The sequence below is a fragment of the Phalangium opilio genome, unplaced genomic scaffold, assembly GCF_054372755.1.
Source record: "Phalangium opilio isolate 3A_F unplaced genomic scaffold, DU_Popi_V2 ptg000025l_1, whole genome shotgun sequence".
NCBI lineage: Eukaryota > Metazoa > Arthropoda > Arachnida > Opiliones > Phalangiidae > Phalangium > Phalangium opilio.
Window position 1 is genome coordinate 2,730,767 of NW_028324156.1, and position 14,551 is coordinate 2,745,317.

General features: G+C 37.5%; 1 protein-coding gene across 1 annotated transcript; it reads left to right on the top strand.

Moving 5' to 3' along the window:
* The first annotated feature begins 2,003 nt into the window (after nt 1–2,003).
* On the top strand, nt 2,004–14,452 carry LOC149691731 (sucrase-isomaltase, intestinal-like). The gene is made up of 33 exons (XM_089869426.1): nt 2,004–3,633; nt 3,706–3,851; nt 3,919–4,084; nt 4,420–4,516; nt 4,807–5,045; nt 5,120–5,479; nt 5,547–5,758; nt 5,825–5,961; nt 6,046–6,197; nt 6,270–6,418; nt 6,508–6,592; nt 7,249–7,430; nt 7,496–7,581; nt 7,823–7,872; nt 7,947–8,111; nt 8,541–8,599; nt 9,584–9,637; nt 10,482–11,097; nt 11,164–11,312; nt 11,379–11,544; nt 11,615–11,711; nt 11,792–12,052; nt 12,118–12,227; nt 12,289–12,516; nt 12,586–12,794; nt 12,862–12,995; nt 13,071–13,222; nt 13,287–13,435; nt 13,506–13,590; nt 13,662–13,929; nt 13,991–14,040; nt 14,114–14,257; nt 14,325–14,452. Exons 1-33 carry the CDS (start codon nt 3,016–3,018, stop codon nt 14,385–14,387), a joined length of 5,838 nt encoding a protein of 1,945 aa, XP_089725552.1. The 5' UTR covers nt 2,004–3,015; the 3' UTR covers nt 14,388–14,452.
* The last annotated feature ends 99 nt before the right edge of the window (nt 14,453–14,551 follow it).

A 14,551-nucleotide genomic window follows, 5' to 3' on the forward strand; every position in this document is an offset into this window, starting at 1 on the left:
ATTTTTCTCTTTATTACTTTAATAGAAGAAAAAGTAATTAAAAAAATTCCCCATTAAAGATATTAATCGGTTATTTGTTATTCTATCGGGGTTTTTAAATAACCTTGAAATTCGTATATAAAAAAATTCCCTCCCCATAAAACTGGATGAATTAACAAAAAAATTCAAGGTACGGGATTGACTATATGTTGTACAATTCAAACTAATACGATTGAAGCCAAATTTTCGTTATCAAAACCGGTTCTTAACTCTTGAAATTTAAATTCTGATTTTATTTATTTCTAAGTTTATTTTATTTTTTTTTACCTTTTATCGAATGTTGACAGCAGACGATATATATGTATTTTCTTTAATTTTGCGATTAAAACGTTAACACTCGAAGCTATAGGTCCTTAGAATTGCTAGGAATATGGTAGTGACAATTTAAGGGTACTAAGAATGAAGAATTTCTATGTAACTAAGAGGGGGGGGGGGTAGAACTGTGCCTTCCATCTCGTTTTTTGGCGCCTGCGCAGTGGTCTTTTCGTATCATGAGAATGCGTCCCGATACTGAGGGTTGCCTAACCCCTTTTTTGGGTCGAAAAGGTCTGCAGCTACAGTCCTGAGAATTGCTAGGTATATGGTCGTGATAATTTTGTTGCTAGGTGTATGGTAATGACAAAAAGGGGGAGGAAATTTCTCTAGCCCCTTCCTTAAGTGCAGACTTGGTATCTATAATCCAATGGAACCACTGTTAACTTACCATTTCTCACAGCCGATCCGATGTTGATCGAAACTGGATCAACAACAAAGTGAACAAACTAATATTTTTCTCGCATATCTTTTTATTAATAAAAACCTGTTTTTTTATTATTTATTTCTGTGAACCAAGGCCATTTTATTTATTTTTTTTCATTTGGTTAAAGTACAAACTTTCAGGTTTTTCAAGTCGGATGTTTGGTCATATCTGTAGGGTCATTTTTACTTCACCACCGCTGGGCTGTTATATGGCATAACCGTGGCCTGTTTAAATACTACAGGCCCGGGCGCACTTAAGCGTGTCACTTATGGTGATGTCGACAGCGATGGGATTTTATTATATCTACCTGAAATAATAACAATGTACTGCTAAGAGCTCAGTCTTTCAATGGCGTACTTTCGAAAGTCGCAAAATTGATTTTTATTTATTTTTCTCCTGAATCAACAAATGAATGAAAGAAAGAAAGGGATAAACTCGGCGGGGTGAAATCGTTCAATAAAACTTACTTCTAAGTCGGTCAAGATCGGCACCAGTGTTGTTCTTGGTAGTACAAATGTACTTTTTTAGTACATTTTCAAATTTCGAGTACGAAAAATACATTTTGTATTTTTGGTAGGTTATTTAGTACTTTTTGGAATTTCTAGAATGGGAAGTATATTTTAATTTTGCACTTTTTTGAATAACGACGAGGAAATTAATCTCTTAGTATTTAAAAAAGTTGATTCTTTTTTTGGACGAACTTAATCTGGCGGACACCTTGTTTTATTTTTCAACTCACTTTCTTTTTTAAAAAAAATAAGTCTCTACGCACAGCAAAAAAGCCAAATGGAAAAATGAGCCAATCACCCTTCGTTCTTTTGTACCCTTTGAACCCTTTCCCTGGAATTTTTTTTTCCAGAGTGGCGCTAAACTTGAGTGGGGGTCCGGGGGAAACGACTAAACGTGCTACTGCTATCGGAGTAGAGAGGTTAAGCATTCCTTAACGCTTGAGACTTTTGAGGTTCCCGTGGTTTATTTAGTTTTAATTACTTGGTTTTAATTAATATGGATTATATTATTAGAATAAAATAAATAATATTCCATAAATTAATATAAAAAATAATCTTATAATTATATTTAAGTTATTTTGTATCTTAGATGGCGCGCTAAGCGTTTCGAGAGGGGTGAAAGTTAAAAGTACGTTTTCCCCCCCTTTTTCTGGAAAAGTACGTTTTAGAGTTGAGAAAAGTACATTCCCAAAATTGCTAAGAACAACACTGATCGGCACACGCGTTGTTTAACTTTTAGGACGCAAAGAAAATCGAAGGAGAGCTGTATACTTTTACCATAAATTGATAATATATCATTAAGTTTACATCTCTTAAGGTAGATCTATGGAGGTCTAGTCTGTCCCCCTGCTGCCTATAATCCATCCCGCTCACCCCATCTGGTATTAAATTATATGAGACACTACCTCCGTGAAAGCCTACTGAGCAAGAGGGAGAAAACTCCCACGATATATATTCTTCTCTTAACCAATGATGGACACTTAAACCGGATTATTCGCTTGTGCTTGTACTTATTTGTACTGTTAAAGACAACCAAACCATTTAAAAGAAATATCCCCGATACGTCCATTTTTTTTTTTTTTTGCATTTAGGCTTAGCTCTATTTCCATCCACGTTGTACGAGAATTTTGGTGCCTATACTCTGAATCATTTTCACCTTCAGCACTACCAAGGAATAAGCGATGATTCTGCTTCTCATAGGTTTCCAGAACGTCCCTGATAATATTGAATTATAAATTCAAGACTTTAAGTCATCTCTACAAAGAAGAGCTTGCTGAGTAAACAGAACCCATAACGCATAGTCCATTCTCCTCCATAGACCCTTATTGTTATTAAACCTATTTGATTGTTTATATGAGTATAGAAAATCATAAACCCAGCTGTATGACTTTTCGTATCAAGGCTCTCACAGTGTACAAGTATACTTTGTCGAAACACTTGTCTGTTTATACTATTACAACTCGCATTTCTCCGGTACCCATAAACCGAATATTTTAACGTTAAAAACACGCAATATTCTGCGTATATAGACAAATACAGTTCCCTGGAATGCTCTTCTAGTTCTACTATAACAAAAAACGCAGTAAGAGGCGTATTTGCAAAGTTGAAATCTCGTAATCAAATCATCCGCCTTTTTGATAACGCTTAGATAACAATTTCTATTCAATTTACAAAAACCGTGATCTCGTTAGCATTTCCAATCTTTAATTCGTTAGACACGAGCCCCAAATGCCGGCTCGTCTTTGGAACGCGTCCGATTCCACAGTTAACACGATGGATTTCAATTCTTCTACACCCCGAAGTCGTACCAGTAAAATTATCCTGGGTGTTTTCGTCTTCTCTTTCCTCTTTGTCTTCATTTCAACGACATTTTTCGCCTATTCAACGTATCATTCAAGGGAACCAGTTAATTTGGTCGTATTCCCGAGTCCAGACGTTGAGACCATCAAAGTCGAAGTTGATGGCAAAATTCAGATTCAAAGCGTTGGACGTAGAGAGGTAGAGAAGATCGTTACCAACCCCGTTTGTTCCGAAACGGACGATGCTGAAAAGTTTAATTGTCATCCTGAACCGGATGTGACGGCGGATCGGTGTCTTAGACGAGGATGTTGTTGGAAATCTCCCTATGGCGACGACAAAAATTTCGTCAAAGGAGACTCGCCTTTAGCCACACCGGCTTGTTGGTATCCGTCCAATTTCAACGGTTACTCAGTCTCCAAGATATACGAAAACAGAAATGGTATCACTGCAACCTTAATCAGGAACATTCCATCCGGTTTCCCGAAGGACGTGCAAGAACTTCGATTAGACGTTACCTTCTTGGATGAAAATAGGCTTCGATTTAGAGTATGTTAATGTTAATTTTTTTGTTCTCGAGACATTTGAAGGACGACTTGTAAGAACGTTTAAATTCTTCAGATTACCGATGCGAATTCAATTCGTTACGAACCACCAGTTCCGGTAATCAAATCCGTAGCTAAAGGTAGAAGTGGCGTACAAAATTACGACGTTAAAATCGACCAAGGTCGACTGACCATCACTAGAAAAAGTAGCGGCGTTGCTATGTAAGAAATCTTTCACTGCATCTTTTGAGCTTTTCCCAAGTGAACTAAGAGATTGAGCTTAATTTAGTGTCGATGCTAATTTGGCCACCATGATTTACTCCGATCAACTGTTGCAACTTAACATCAAAGTACCCACTCCTGGCTTCTACGGATTAGGCGAAGCTCAGGACTCGCTTCTAAGGGGTGTGAATTGGAAACGTTACGTTCTTTTCGCCAGAGATAGATCTCCAGAGGTGAAGAACAATAGACCTTTCTATTAATTACTTGCAGAGAAGTGTTCCAACACACAGGAGGGAGGCCGACCGCCCTCTTTGGTTATTTCCCTGACGCCAACCAAAAGCCAACGCCAGACGGAGTTGGGCCCGAGTTCATTATATGCTTAGGGAGGCTAGCCGACTCGCGTTGCCTGCCTCTAGCGGGGCTTCTTGGTTGATTCGAAGGAAATGACCCAAGAAGGTGACCTCCCCCGCCTCTGTGGTGTTTCTGCTTCTCTTCTGAAATTAATGGAATTGTTTATTCCTAAATGGTACCGTAATTGAACGGAATAATAAGTCTTTCTCTGGTGTAGGTCAATCGTAATTTGTATGGTAGTCATCCATTTTATATTCAAATCGAAAATGATTTCAACAGTCACGGATTAGTCCTCCTTAACAGTAATCTTCTAGGTAATTAAGTCATGGAAATATTTTTTTAATTAATTTCTCAGTATTTTATCAGCTGAAACACTCCCTCGCGCCTCTTCCCGTGATTGTTTCGACCTAATCTCTATTACACGCACCATTGTTTTATGTTATCAACATACGCCCCTTTCAAATGATAAAATTCCTTTCACAGCAACATAATTGTCCTTGAACTCCACCCCCTCCCGCTTTTTCAGTTTGAATTGTCAGTAAACAATTAAACAATACCTTTAAATTTCAATGACGTAATTTGTTTTTCCACGTGATATATTTAGAAATTATAACTCAACCAACACCTGGTATCACCTTCCGTCCATTGGGGGGTGTATTTGATTTTTACGTCATGTTGGGTCCAAGCCCATCTGACGTCGTTAAACAATACCAAGACTTGGTTGGTCGACCAATCATGCCGCCTTATTGGTCTTTGGGTTTCCATCTTTGCCGATGGGGATATAACAGTCTCAACAACACCAAGATGGTTTGGGAAAGAAACAAGAAAGCCGGCATTCCTTTTGTAAATACTTAAGTTCTTTACGTTAAGAAATCTTAACCCGTGACTTAAACTGTTGTCTCGCCTCACGAATTAAGGATGTGCAATGGAATGATATCGATTACATGGACCATTACAACGATTTCACGTACGACAAGACGAAATACGCTGGTCTACCCGAGTTTGTTGACCAATTACACAAAGAAGGCATGCACTACGTTATGATTATGGATGTTGGGGTCAGTGGTGCCGAGAAACCCGGACTTTATCCACCCTTTGATGAAGGTGTCGAAATGGATATCTTCGTCAAGAACATTACAGGGGATATCTTGTTCGGCCATGTTTGGAATGACGTAGATACTGTCTTCCCCGACTACACCCATCCCAGAGCGGGAGAATATTTTGCCAAACAATACGCCATTTTCTACGACGAAATCAAATTTGACGGAGCTTGGATCGTAAGCAGTTGGTTTTTGACCTTAGGCTTAAACTAAGCTAAACTTAATACCGTACGTGTCTATGTAGGATATGAATGAACCTTCAAACTTAGTTGATGGCTCCTTATGGGGATGTCCCGGTAAAGAAAATGAACTCGAATATCCTTATTACATTCCGCCAGATTTAGGAGAAGAGATTTTGAACGTCAAAACCATCTGTATGTCATCCAAGCATTACGCTACCACCCATTACAATGTTCACAACATTCACGGATTCACCAATGGCATTGCTACTAATTAGTAAGCGTTGATAACATCGTTTAAAACGTCACCCATTTTTTTTTAAACAAACTTTAACACTTTTAGCGCATTGAAACAAATCATGCCTACCAAAAGACCTTTCATAATTTCTCGATCCACTTTCATGGGTCAAGGATTCTACACTGGACATTGGTCCGGAGACACTCATTCTAATTGGGATCATTTAAGATGGAGTATTCCATGTACGTTTTGATCCTTCTTTATAATAGAGAAAGTGGAACATTAATTAAGAATGGTCTAATTTGATTGTGGGATATTTTATATAGCAACATTGAACATGGCCATGTTTGGCTTTTCCATGATGGGTACTGACATTTGCGGATTTACTGACGATACCACTAAGGAACTGTGTGCCAGATGGCAAAGTCTAGGCGCTTTCTACCCATTTTCTCGTAATCATAACACCAACGGCACAATTGTAATCCGAAAAAAATAGAATGACCAACAAAATAACCAAAATGGTCATTCCAAAAATATAAATTTTATTTAGGATCAAGATCCAGCTGGTATGGGTCAACCCGTCCTGAACGCCACCATTAACGCCCTAACTGTCCGATATCGTCTCTTACCTTACCTTTACACACTCTTCTATAAAAGTCACGCTTATGGTGAAACTGTCTTTAGACCAATCTTCTTCGAGTAAGTTTAATTCCCCAAAAAACGAGTTTACTTTTTAAATCGTCGAGTCCCGTTACTCATCCTTTGATTTAATTATCTTTAAAATATAGATTCACCAAAGACTCAAAGACACATGATAACGATAAGACGTTCTTATGGGGACCCGCTTTCATGGTAGCCCCCATTCTAGAAGAGGTAGACAGAGATCTCTTATCACTTTGAAATTTCCTTGTTGCTTTTTTTGTTGTTGTTGAAAATTTTGGCTTTTACTTTTGAAAAGTACCTTTGGGCGACATTGTTTAATCATGAAGGAGAGAGGGATGGAGTAGACCTCCAAACCTTTAACGATGTAGTCTCTACCCCCTCAATGGCAACGTAGTCCTCCCAGCATCCTCAGTGGCGTTTCGGTATTTTTATTGTTGTACGTTATGGAAACGTCGATGAAGCCCCCTGTGTCTTAAAAGTAGAAGCTAGTTCTCATACAAATACAATGGCGCTACGTGGCAGCACTTAACAATCGTCTAGCGAAGGGTTAGGGTAGGGGCGTGCACGAGGTACACTGGGAGACTTTCATTGCCGCAGATCGAGGCGATCTTCATCATCCTTACCGCTCCATCTTACCTCTTTTCTCCTTGGTTTAATTTTATTGCTGAAAACCTCGGGGTCAAAAACTTCCAAACTTATCGATTTTATTATCGCCAGACTTGTCTGTTTTATTAGGCTTTCTACTCAAATTACTTAAAGTTATAAAAGTGCAATATTTATATACGCTTTGAGTTGTGTTACTGTTAGAGAATAGCAAAGTGTACTAATTTTAGGAATTAATCACTTCAATTAATGAACTTTAATAGAAAAAGACGACGGCCACTATTTATTTACCCAACGATATTTGGTACGATTACTACACTGGAGCCCAAATTAAAGGGGCCGGTGGTAATATAGATATTACGGCCAAAATAGACGAAATTAACCTATTCGTCAGGGGCGGATATATCTTACCCGCTCAGACTCCTGCCCAAACAACCACTGCTAGGTAATTTAAGTTAAAGAATTAATTAGTTAGTACTATTTAAAATTAATTTCTAATTACCCTTGAAGTCGAAAAAATACTTTCGAATTAATTGTGGCGCTTAAAAACGGTGAAGCTACAGGAGATTTATACTGGGACGATGGAGAAACCTTAGGTAATTAATTTAATTACTTAGTTTCCACGGTTTTAATTAAAAAAATCCCCAGCCCAAACAAACCCGCGGGTTTTTATTGGGTTTTTACCCACCATAAAAACCCATACCTAAAATCTTAAATTTTAATTTTAAAATGTTTCTGTTTAAAATATAAAAACGCCCAGAAAAACCCGGTTTTTAAAGAAACCCTATTAGTTTCATAATTAAAAACCCCCTAAACTATAAATTAAATATCCCACAGATGCCTACGAAAATAAGAAATACACCATAATTAATTTCAACGTGGCTAATGTAAATATAATTCATTATATTCAGTAGGGACCAGCATCAATCTAATTTAATTATATTAATACTGTATTAATTAGCGGGAGCTAAAGACGAATGCGGTAATTAAGGGTTACCAAGATCCTAACGGCATGGTTTTAGGTCGAGTGGATATCTTTGGTGTGATAACCAAAGGTATACCCAAAGTAACCGTGAATGGTGCTACCGTTAACCCGAGGAATGTAAACTATAATCCCAACACTCAGGTACATTATATTTTTCAAGAAAATTCACCTTTAGGCTTAGCTAGAGGTACTGAACTTAATTTCGTAATAATTCTTCAACGCCGAGAGGCTAATCACTATCAGATAACAACGATTCCCTTTAGTACTGTACAATCTAAGGTACAATAGGACGCCCCCCTCCCTTCTGGCGCCAAGAAACACCGCTAGAGGCAGCGCGAGTTGTCTAGCCTTCTTCTGCGTCTGCGTATTGTGAACTCGGGCTGCGTCTTGCGTTGCCTCTTGGTTGGCGCCAGGGAAATAACCCGCTCATGTGTGTTACTTAATAATTTATTATGCTGAGTGACTGGCCCCTCGACTTACATACAATCTGACCTTCAGTGACCTCGGCTAAGCCTAAAGAACATCCAACAAGGGTACTTGATTCATTAATTTAATAATGTTTTATCTTAGTTTTTATCCATTACTGGGTTGAAAGCTGACTTAACGAAAGATATTAGTATCATTTGGATGTAATTAAAATAAAGTTTTTATAGAATCAATTTAATTTGTCTAGTTTTTATTTAAAACGAAATATAACAAAGTGTATTTATGGTTGTATAATTAATTTTTGTTTTCCATCTTCCAAAATTAAATATGTAAATATTTCCTCGTGAAATTTATTAGTTGAATAAAAATGATAGAAAACTTTTTTATTTTCATATTTATATTTAAATTTATTGTTAAAATTGATTAGTTGAATAAAAATTATAGAAAACTTTTATATTTTGATATTTATATTTAAATTTGTTGTTAAATGCAAGATGTAGGAGTTTAAATTTCAAACTAGAAATATTTTTCGTGAAACGAGTATTGGCGGTAGAGAGGGGTGTAGACTGTGTATCCCTCTCTCTGGGCGTGCTCTTGTAAGAGGGGATACTGTACGCGTCCATTAGGGGGTGACAATGAACTAAGAGATAAAAGGGTATGACGTTTGCATACGTAGTACTGCCATTACTCTATTTACTGACCGCCTTTTTTTTTATTAACTGACAGCAGTTTCATCTTTCTGTATACAGATACAATCATGACCATGAAAAAAGCTTCCTAGTACTCTCTCTACGTTTGCCAGCAAATGTTAGCTAGCAGAGTAAATAATTTCAACTGCTATATGCCCTCTATTGAATTAACATGTACCGTATTTTCATTTCAAACTTATGGCAGCAGTCGAATACGTTTACATATCAAGAGATTTGGAATTTAAGTTCTTATAAACATATATCAACAAACTCGATCGGTTTTAATCAAATGTGAACTTTGATTCATCGCCGGGTTATTTTTTTCTCTCTAACTTATGAGAGTTTAGTTTCTGATTTATTTTACCATTAAGTTAATTCAATGCTTACGAGGACCTAAAAATGGTGACAGCTAAATAAACTTTCTCGATCCATTTTCGAAAGCGTGGACAAAGAAACATTTTAACAGAATCATCTTGTTGATTCAATTTAATTCAATAGTGATAAAAATCTCAACATAGTAAGGAGCATCATGTCAGCCGGGAACGTTATCAGGTTAGAACCCGACAATTTATAAAATAATATTTGGGTCTTTTTGGTGGTCTATATATTTAGAAATTCGCATCGTCGGTTATTTCAAAATTATGCAAATCAAAATAGTATTGTTTTAGACAAAAGATAATTATTAATCTATTAAAACTGTACGCGTAAACGTAACCTTATCTCTTCCTTTCTCTGACTGGTGTTATTGCAAAATACCAGTCATTTCAAGAGGTGACTTCACTTCAATTGATACACTTCTGATAAATGATTGGCTTTTCATTTTACATATTAATTGACAAACCGCATCCTTCGATAAATACGATTAAACTATTGTTTCTGTCTCTTATCAAGAAACAATTATGACGAAGATGAATTCCAGTAGGCGTATTTTAACTCGGATAAATCACGAATGCATACAGCTAAAAGTAATCATTGTGCTACACCCATTTTCACTCAAAGTATCTAGGCCAATTTTGTGGGAAGGGCTATGGACAAATCATTATGTATGACGTATTTTACCTGGCGAATAATTTATCTCACTGCGTGTTGAACCTAGCGCGCTCACCCAACTCCCCGTTGCTACCAATTAATGAAATAACAGATAGAATGACGTCAGAGTTACGAGGCGTGATGGAAAGTCGAAATTAAAATGGGAGATATGGGGTACAATGATTCTTAGTAGCTGTATGTATTCCTGGATAAATAGATAAGAAATTTCTTCGTAATATGGGCGTTTTGAGTAATAATGAAATTGAAAAACACAGCTGATAATATGGTTTATTGGTTATTTACTCATAAACCTTTCTTCATTTCGTACCTGACATATCTCACCTGAAAATTACTGTCCGCATCGTAGTGAACCCCCCGTCGAAATGCCGGTGTTTGGTAGTTCAACTCGTCAGAAAGACGAACTATCCTTGGTGAATGAAGACAGGAGCGACAGTAGAGGTCGTTCATGGTACGTCTTACCCGTTCTTGGTTTCCTTTTCATCGCCGTTTTCGTCTCGGCTTCCTTTTTCACTTACGCATCATGGAGGAAGCAACGAGATCACCCATCCAATTTGGTGGTCATCCCTGAACCGGAATCCGAACTAATCCGAATTCAAGTCGATGGTCAACTCTTGGTTAAAACGGTACAACCCGATCAAATACCGAACGACCCCGTTTGCTTCAACACTGACGACTCGGAACGATTCGATTGTCATCCTGAACCCAATGCCAATCAGGATCGGTGCACGAAAAGGGGTTGTTGTTGGTCAGCTCCGGTTAATAAGACGTCAGATACGGATCCTGGAGTACCTTACTGCTTTTTCCCTAAGAATTACGCTGGATACGAGTTGTATAATTATAAAGAATCGGACGATGGTATCAAGGCCATTTTCAGAAGGAGAATACCAACTGGATATCCCAAAGAGATTCAGGAAGTTCAAGTGGAGGTGATACCGGTTGATGCCACTAGATTGAGGATTAAGGTTCGTTGAAGTTGGAAACAAGCTTGAAATAAGTATTTTCAAACTAAACATCTTTGAATCAATTAGATAACTGACGCGAAATCAGTGCGTTATGAAACTCCGTATCCAATCATAAGATCGGTTCCTCGTGGTAAAATTGATGACCGTAAATACGACGTTCAACTTGACCTTGACGGTCACCTGGTCATCACTCGTAAGTGCAACGGAGTGAAGATGTAGGTAGTTTTAATTAAGCGTCAATTTGAAGCAAGCGGAACCCAACAGTCCTTTGTTTATTATAGCATCGATTCGCTACTTTCTACCATGATTTATACTAATCAGTTGTTACAAGTCAACTTCAAAGTGCCATCCAAAGGCTTCTATGGTATTGGAGAAAATCAGAATGGTCTACTGAAAGGTCAAAGTTGGCATAGATTCTTGCTTCTAAACAGGGATAGGCCTCCGAGTGTACGTTTGGTTTTAAACCACTAAATTAGTAATTGAAGTATTGTATAAGTCATTTTTAAATTTGGTATAGCCCGATTTGAACTTGTACGGTTCACATCCGTTTTATTTGCAAGTTGAAGACGATACCAAAAGTCACGCTGTTTTTCTAATGAACAGTAACGTCATGGGTATACTTGTTTTATATTTAAAATCTTATTTAATTTGGTTCCCAATCCCAACTGAGGTCCCACCTTTTAATCCATGCCAGAAATCATCACACAACCAACTCCCGGTATTACATTCAGACCAATCGGTGGTATCTTTGATTTTTACGTCATTTTGGGTGAAAATCCCGCTGACGCTGTCAGGCAATACCAAGGTCTAATTGGACACCCTATTATGCCACCTTATTGGAGTTTAGGCTTCCATTTATGCAAGTACGGTTATGGTAGTCTGAACAAGACTAAAGCAGCTTATCAAAGAATGAAGGACAATAAAATACCGTATGACGTTCAATGGAACGATATAGGTTAGATTATTTTAAAACTGACCAATGTCAATCCCCAATCGGATAATTAAAATTATATATCACAGATTACATGGACCATTACAACGACTTCACTTACGATAAAGACAAATTTGCTGGTTTACCAGAATTTGTTGAACAATTGCACAAAGAAGGCATGCATTACGTTGTCATTATGGTTGGTTAATTGGTTATGGTTTATTAATTGTAAACGAGGATTAACGAAACGGTTCATAAAGGACGCTGGGGTCAGTGGAGGTGAGCGACCCAAAACGTATCCTCCTCAGGACGAAGGACTTGAAATGGATATTTTTGTCAAAAACGCTTCCGGTGACGTTTTATACGCCCAAGCTTGGAACTCCCTTAGCACCATCTTCCCCGACTACAGTCATCCCAGAGCCGGGGAATATTTGGCGAAACAATACCAGTACTTGTACAATCAGGTCAAATTCGACGGTTCTTGGATCGTAAGCTTCAATACTATTAGCTATTCTTCGCCCCTAAATCATTTGGAGGTAACGGTTTTATCGTTTTAGGATATGAACGAACCATCTAGTAACTTCGAGGGCTCTATTTATGGTTGCCCTAAAGATAATGAACTAGATCATCCGCCTTATAAACCCGGTGGTATGGGTGATGATGTCTTAGCTACCAGAACAGTTTGCATGTCGGCTCAACATTACGCCAGTACTCATTACAATTTGCATAATCTTTTCGGATTAACCAATGGAATCGCTACCAATTAGTAATTATAGACATACACTGGTGTCGAAACTGTGAAACCTTTTCTAATGTTTCTAAAATCTCTTCAGCGCCTTGAAACAAGTTTTGAAAACGAGACCTTTCATTATTACTCGATCATCATTCCTGGGTCAAGGTTATTACACCGGACATTGGTCAGGGGATATTTCTAGTACTTGGGATCATTTAAAGTATTCTTTACCTTGTAAGCCTTTACTTAACAATTCATGGATCTAAAGTTATTGGTTACGGCCTATTCTCAAAATCGTGATTGCTTTAGCAACTATGAACTTTGCCATGTACGGAGTGTCCATGATGGGTTCCGATATCTGCGGTTTCCTTTTGAACACGACAAATGAACTTTGCGCTAGATGGCAAAGTGTCGGCTCTTTTTACCCATTTTCTAGGAATCATAACGATATTGCCGCATTTGTAAGGACAACTGAATTTTTTTTAAATGATACATATATTATGAAACAACTTGTATACAATACAGGATCAGGATCCAGGAGCGTTAGGTCCAGATGTGATCAGTTCCGCCAAGAAATCATTAACCATTCGTTACCGTCTTTTACCATTCCTCTACACGCTCTTTTACCGCAGTCACGTGTTTGCTGATACCATCTTCAGACCTCTCTTCATCGAGTAATTATATTAAAAAATCCTGTTTCAATCTTTAGACGACCTTGAGATAACCTTGGCACCCTATCTTTAGATTCCCCGAAGATAAAAACACCCATAACATAGATACCACTTTCCTCTGGGGTCCATCCTTTTTGGTTGTACCAATTTTAGATCCGGTAATATTAATGGGCTAAGCCTAATTGTTGTTTGATTGTGAAACTTATTGGTTGATGTTCGACGCGCATAGGGTGTCGTCACGGTTAAGGCATACGTACCCAAGGATGTCTGGTACAATTACTACAATGGTCAAATACTCCCTGACGCTGGCTCTCACGTTGAGTTACACGCCAATCTAGACGAAATTAACTTAATGGTTAGGGGTGGTTATATTATACCATGTCAGGAACCCGCTCTAACTACTACAGCGAGTAGATTGAACAACTTCACACTTATCGTGGCCTTGAAGAATGGTCAAGCCAAAGGAGAACTTTATTGGGATGATGGGGAGACATTAGGTAGGCCTAATTAAAGTTAATTAAGAAGTTAAATAAATTTACGGTAAACTATTCTTTTAAGACACGTACGAGAATAAGCAATACAATCTAATAAATTTCGAGGTCAAAGAGGTCAGTACTTGTAAAAAATTAACGTTGCAATCTTGAACCACGTGACTTATTTGGTTTATTTGTCAAATCATAGCAAAAACTGACGTCGACGGTAGCTTTTAAGGGTTACGAAACTAAAATGCCTTTAAGTAGCGTCGAAATTTATGGTGTCCCCACTAAACCAAGTAGCGTTACTGTCCAGGGAAAGACGTCACCCGTCAACTACGATAAATATGGAGTAAGAAATAACTTTATAAATAATGTTTATATTTATTAAAACTGATTTTTTTGAAATCGATTCTTAGGTTCTAAAAGTCGAGTTTGATCCCGTGTCATTGTTGGATAATATTGAAATCGCGTGGAAGTAATTGAAATAATTAAATTTGTTTGTGAATATACTATTTTACATAAATTGTTTTATTAAATTCAAAAATGTTGTACTTATTATTCAAAACCAGCCTTAGGCCTACCGATTACAGGTTTAAAGTCCATTTAATTGCAATAAATAATTGAACATATGAATATTTCATTG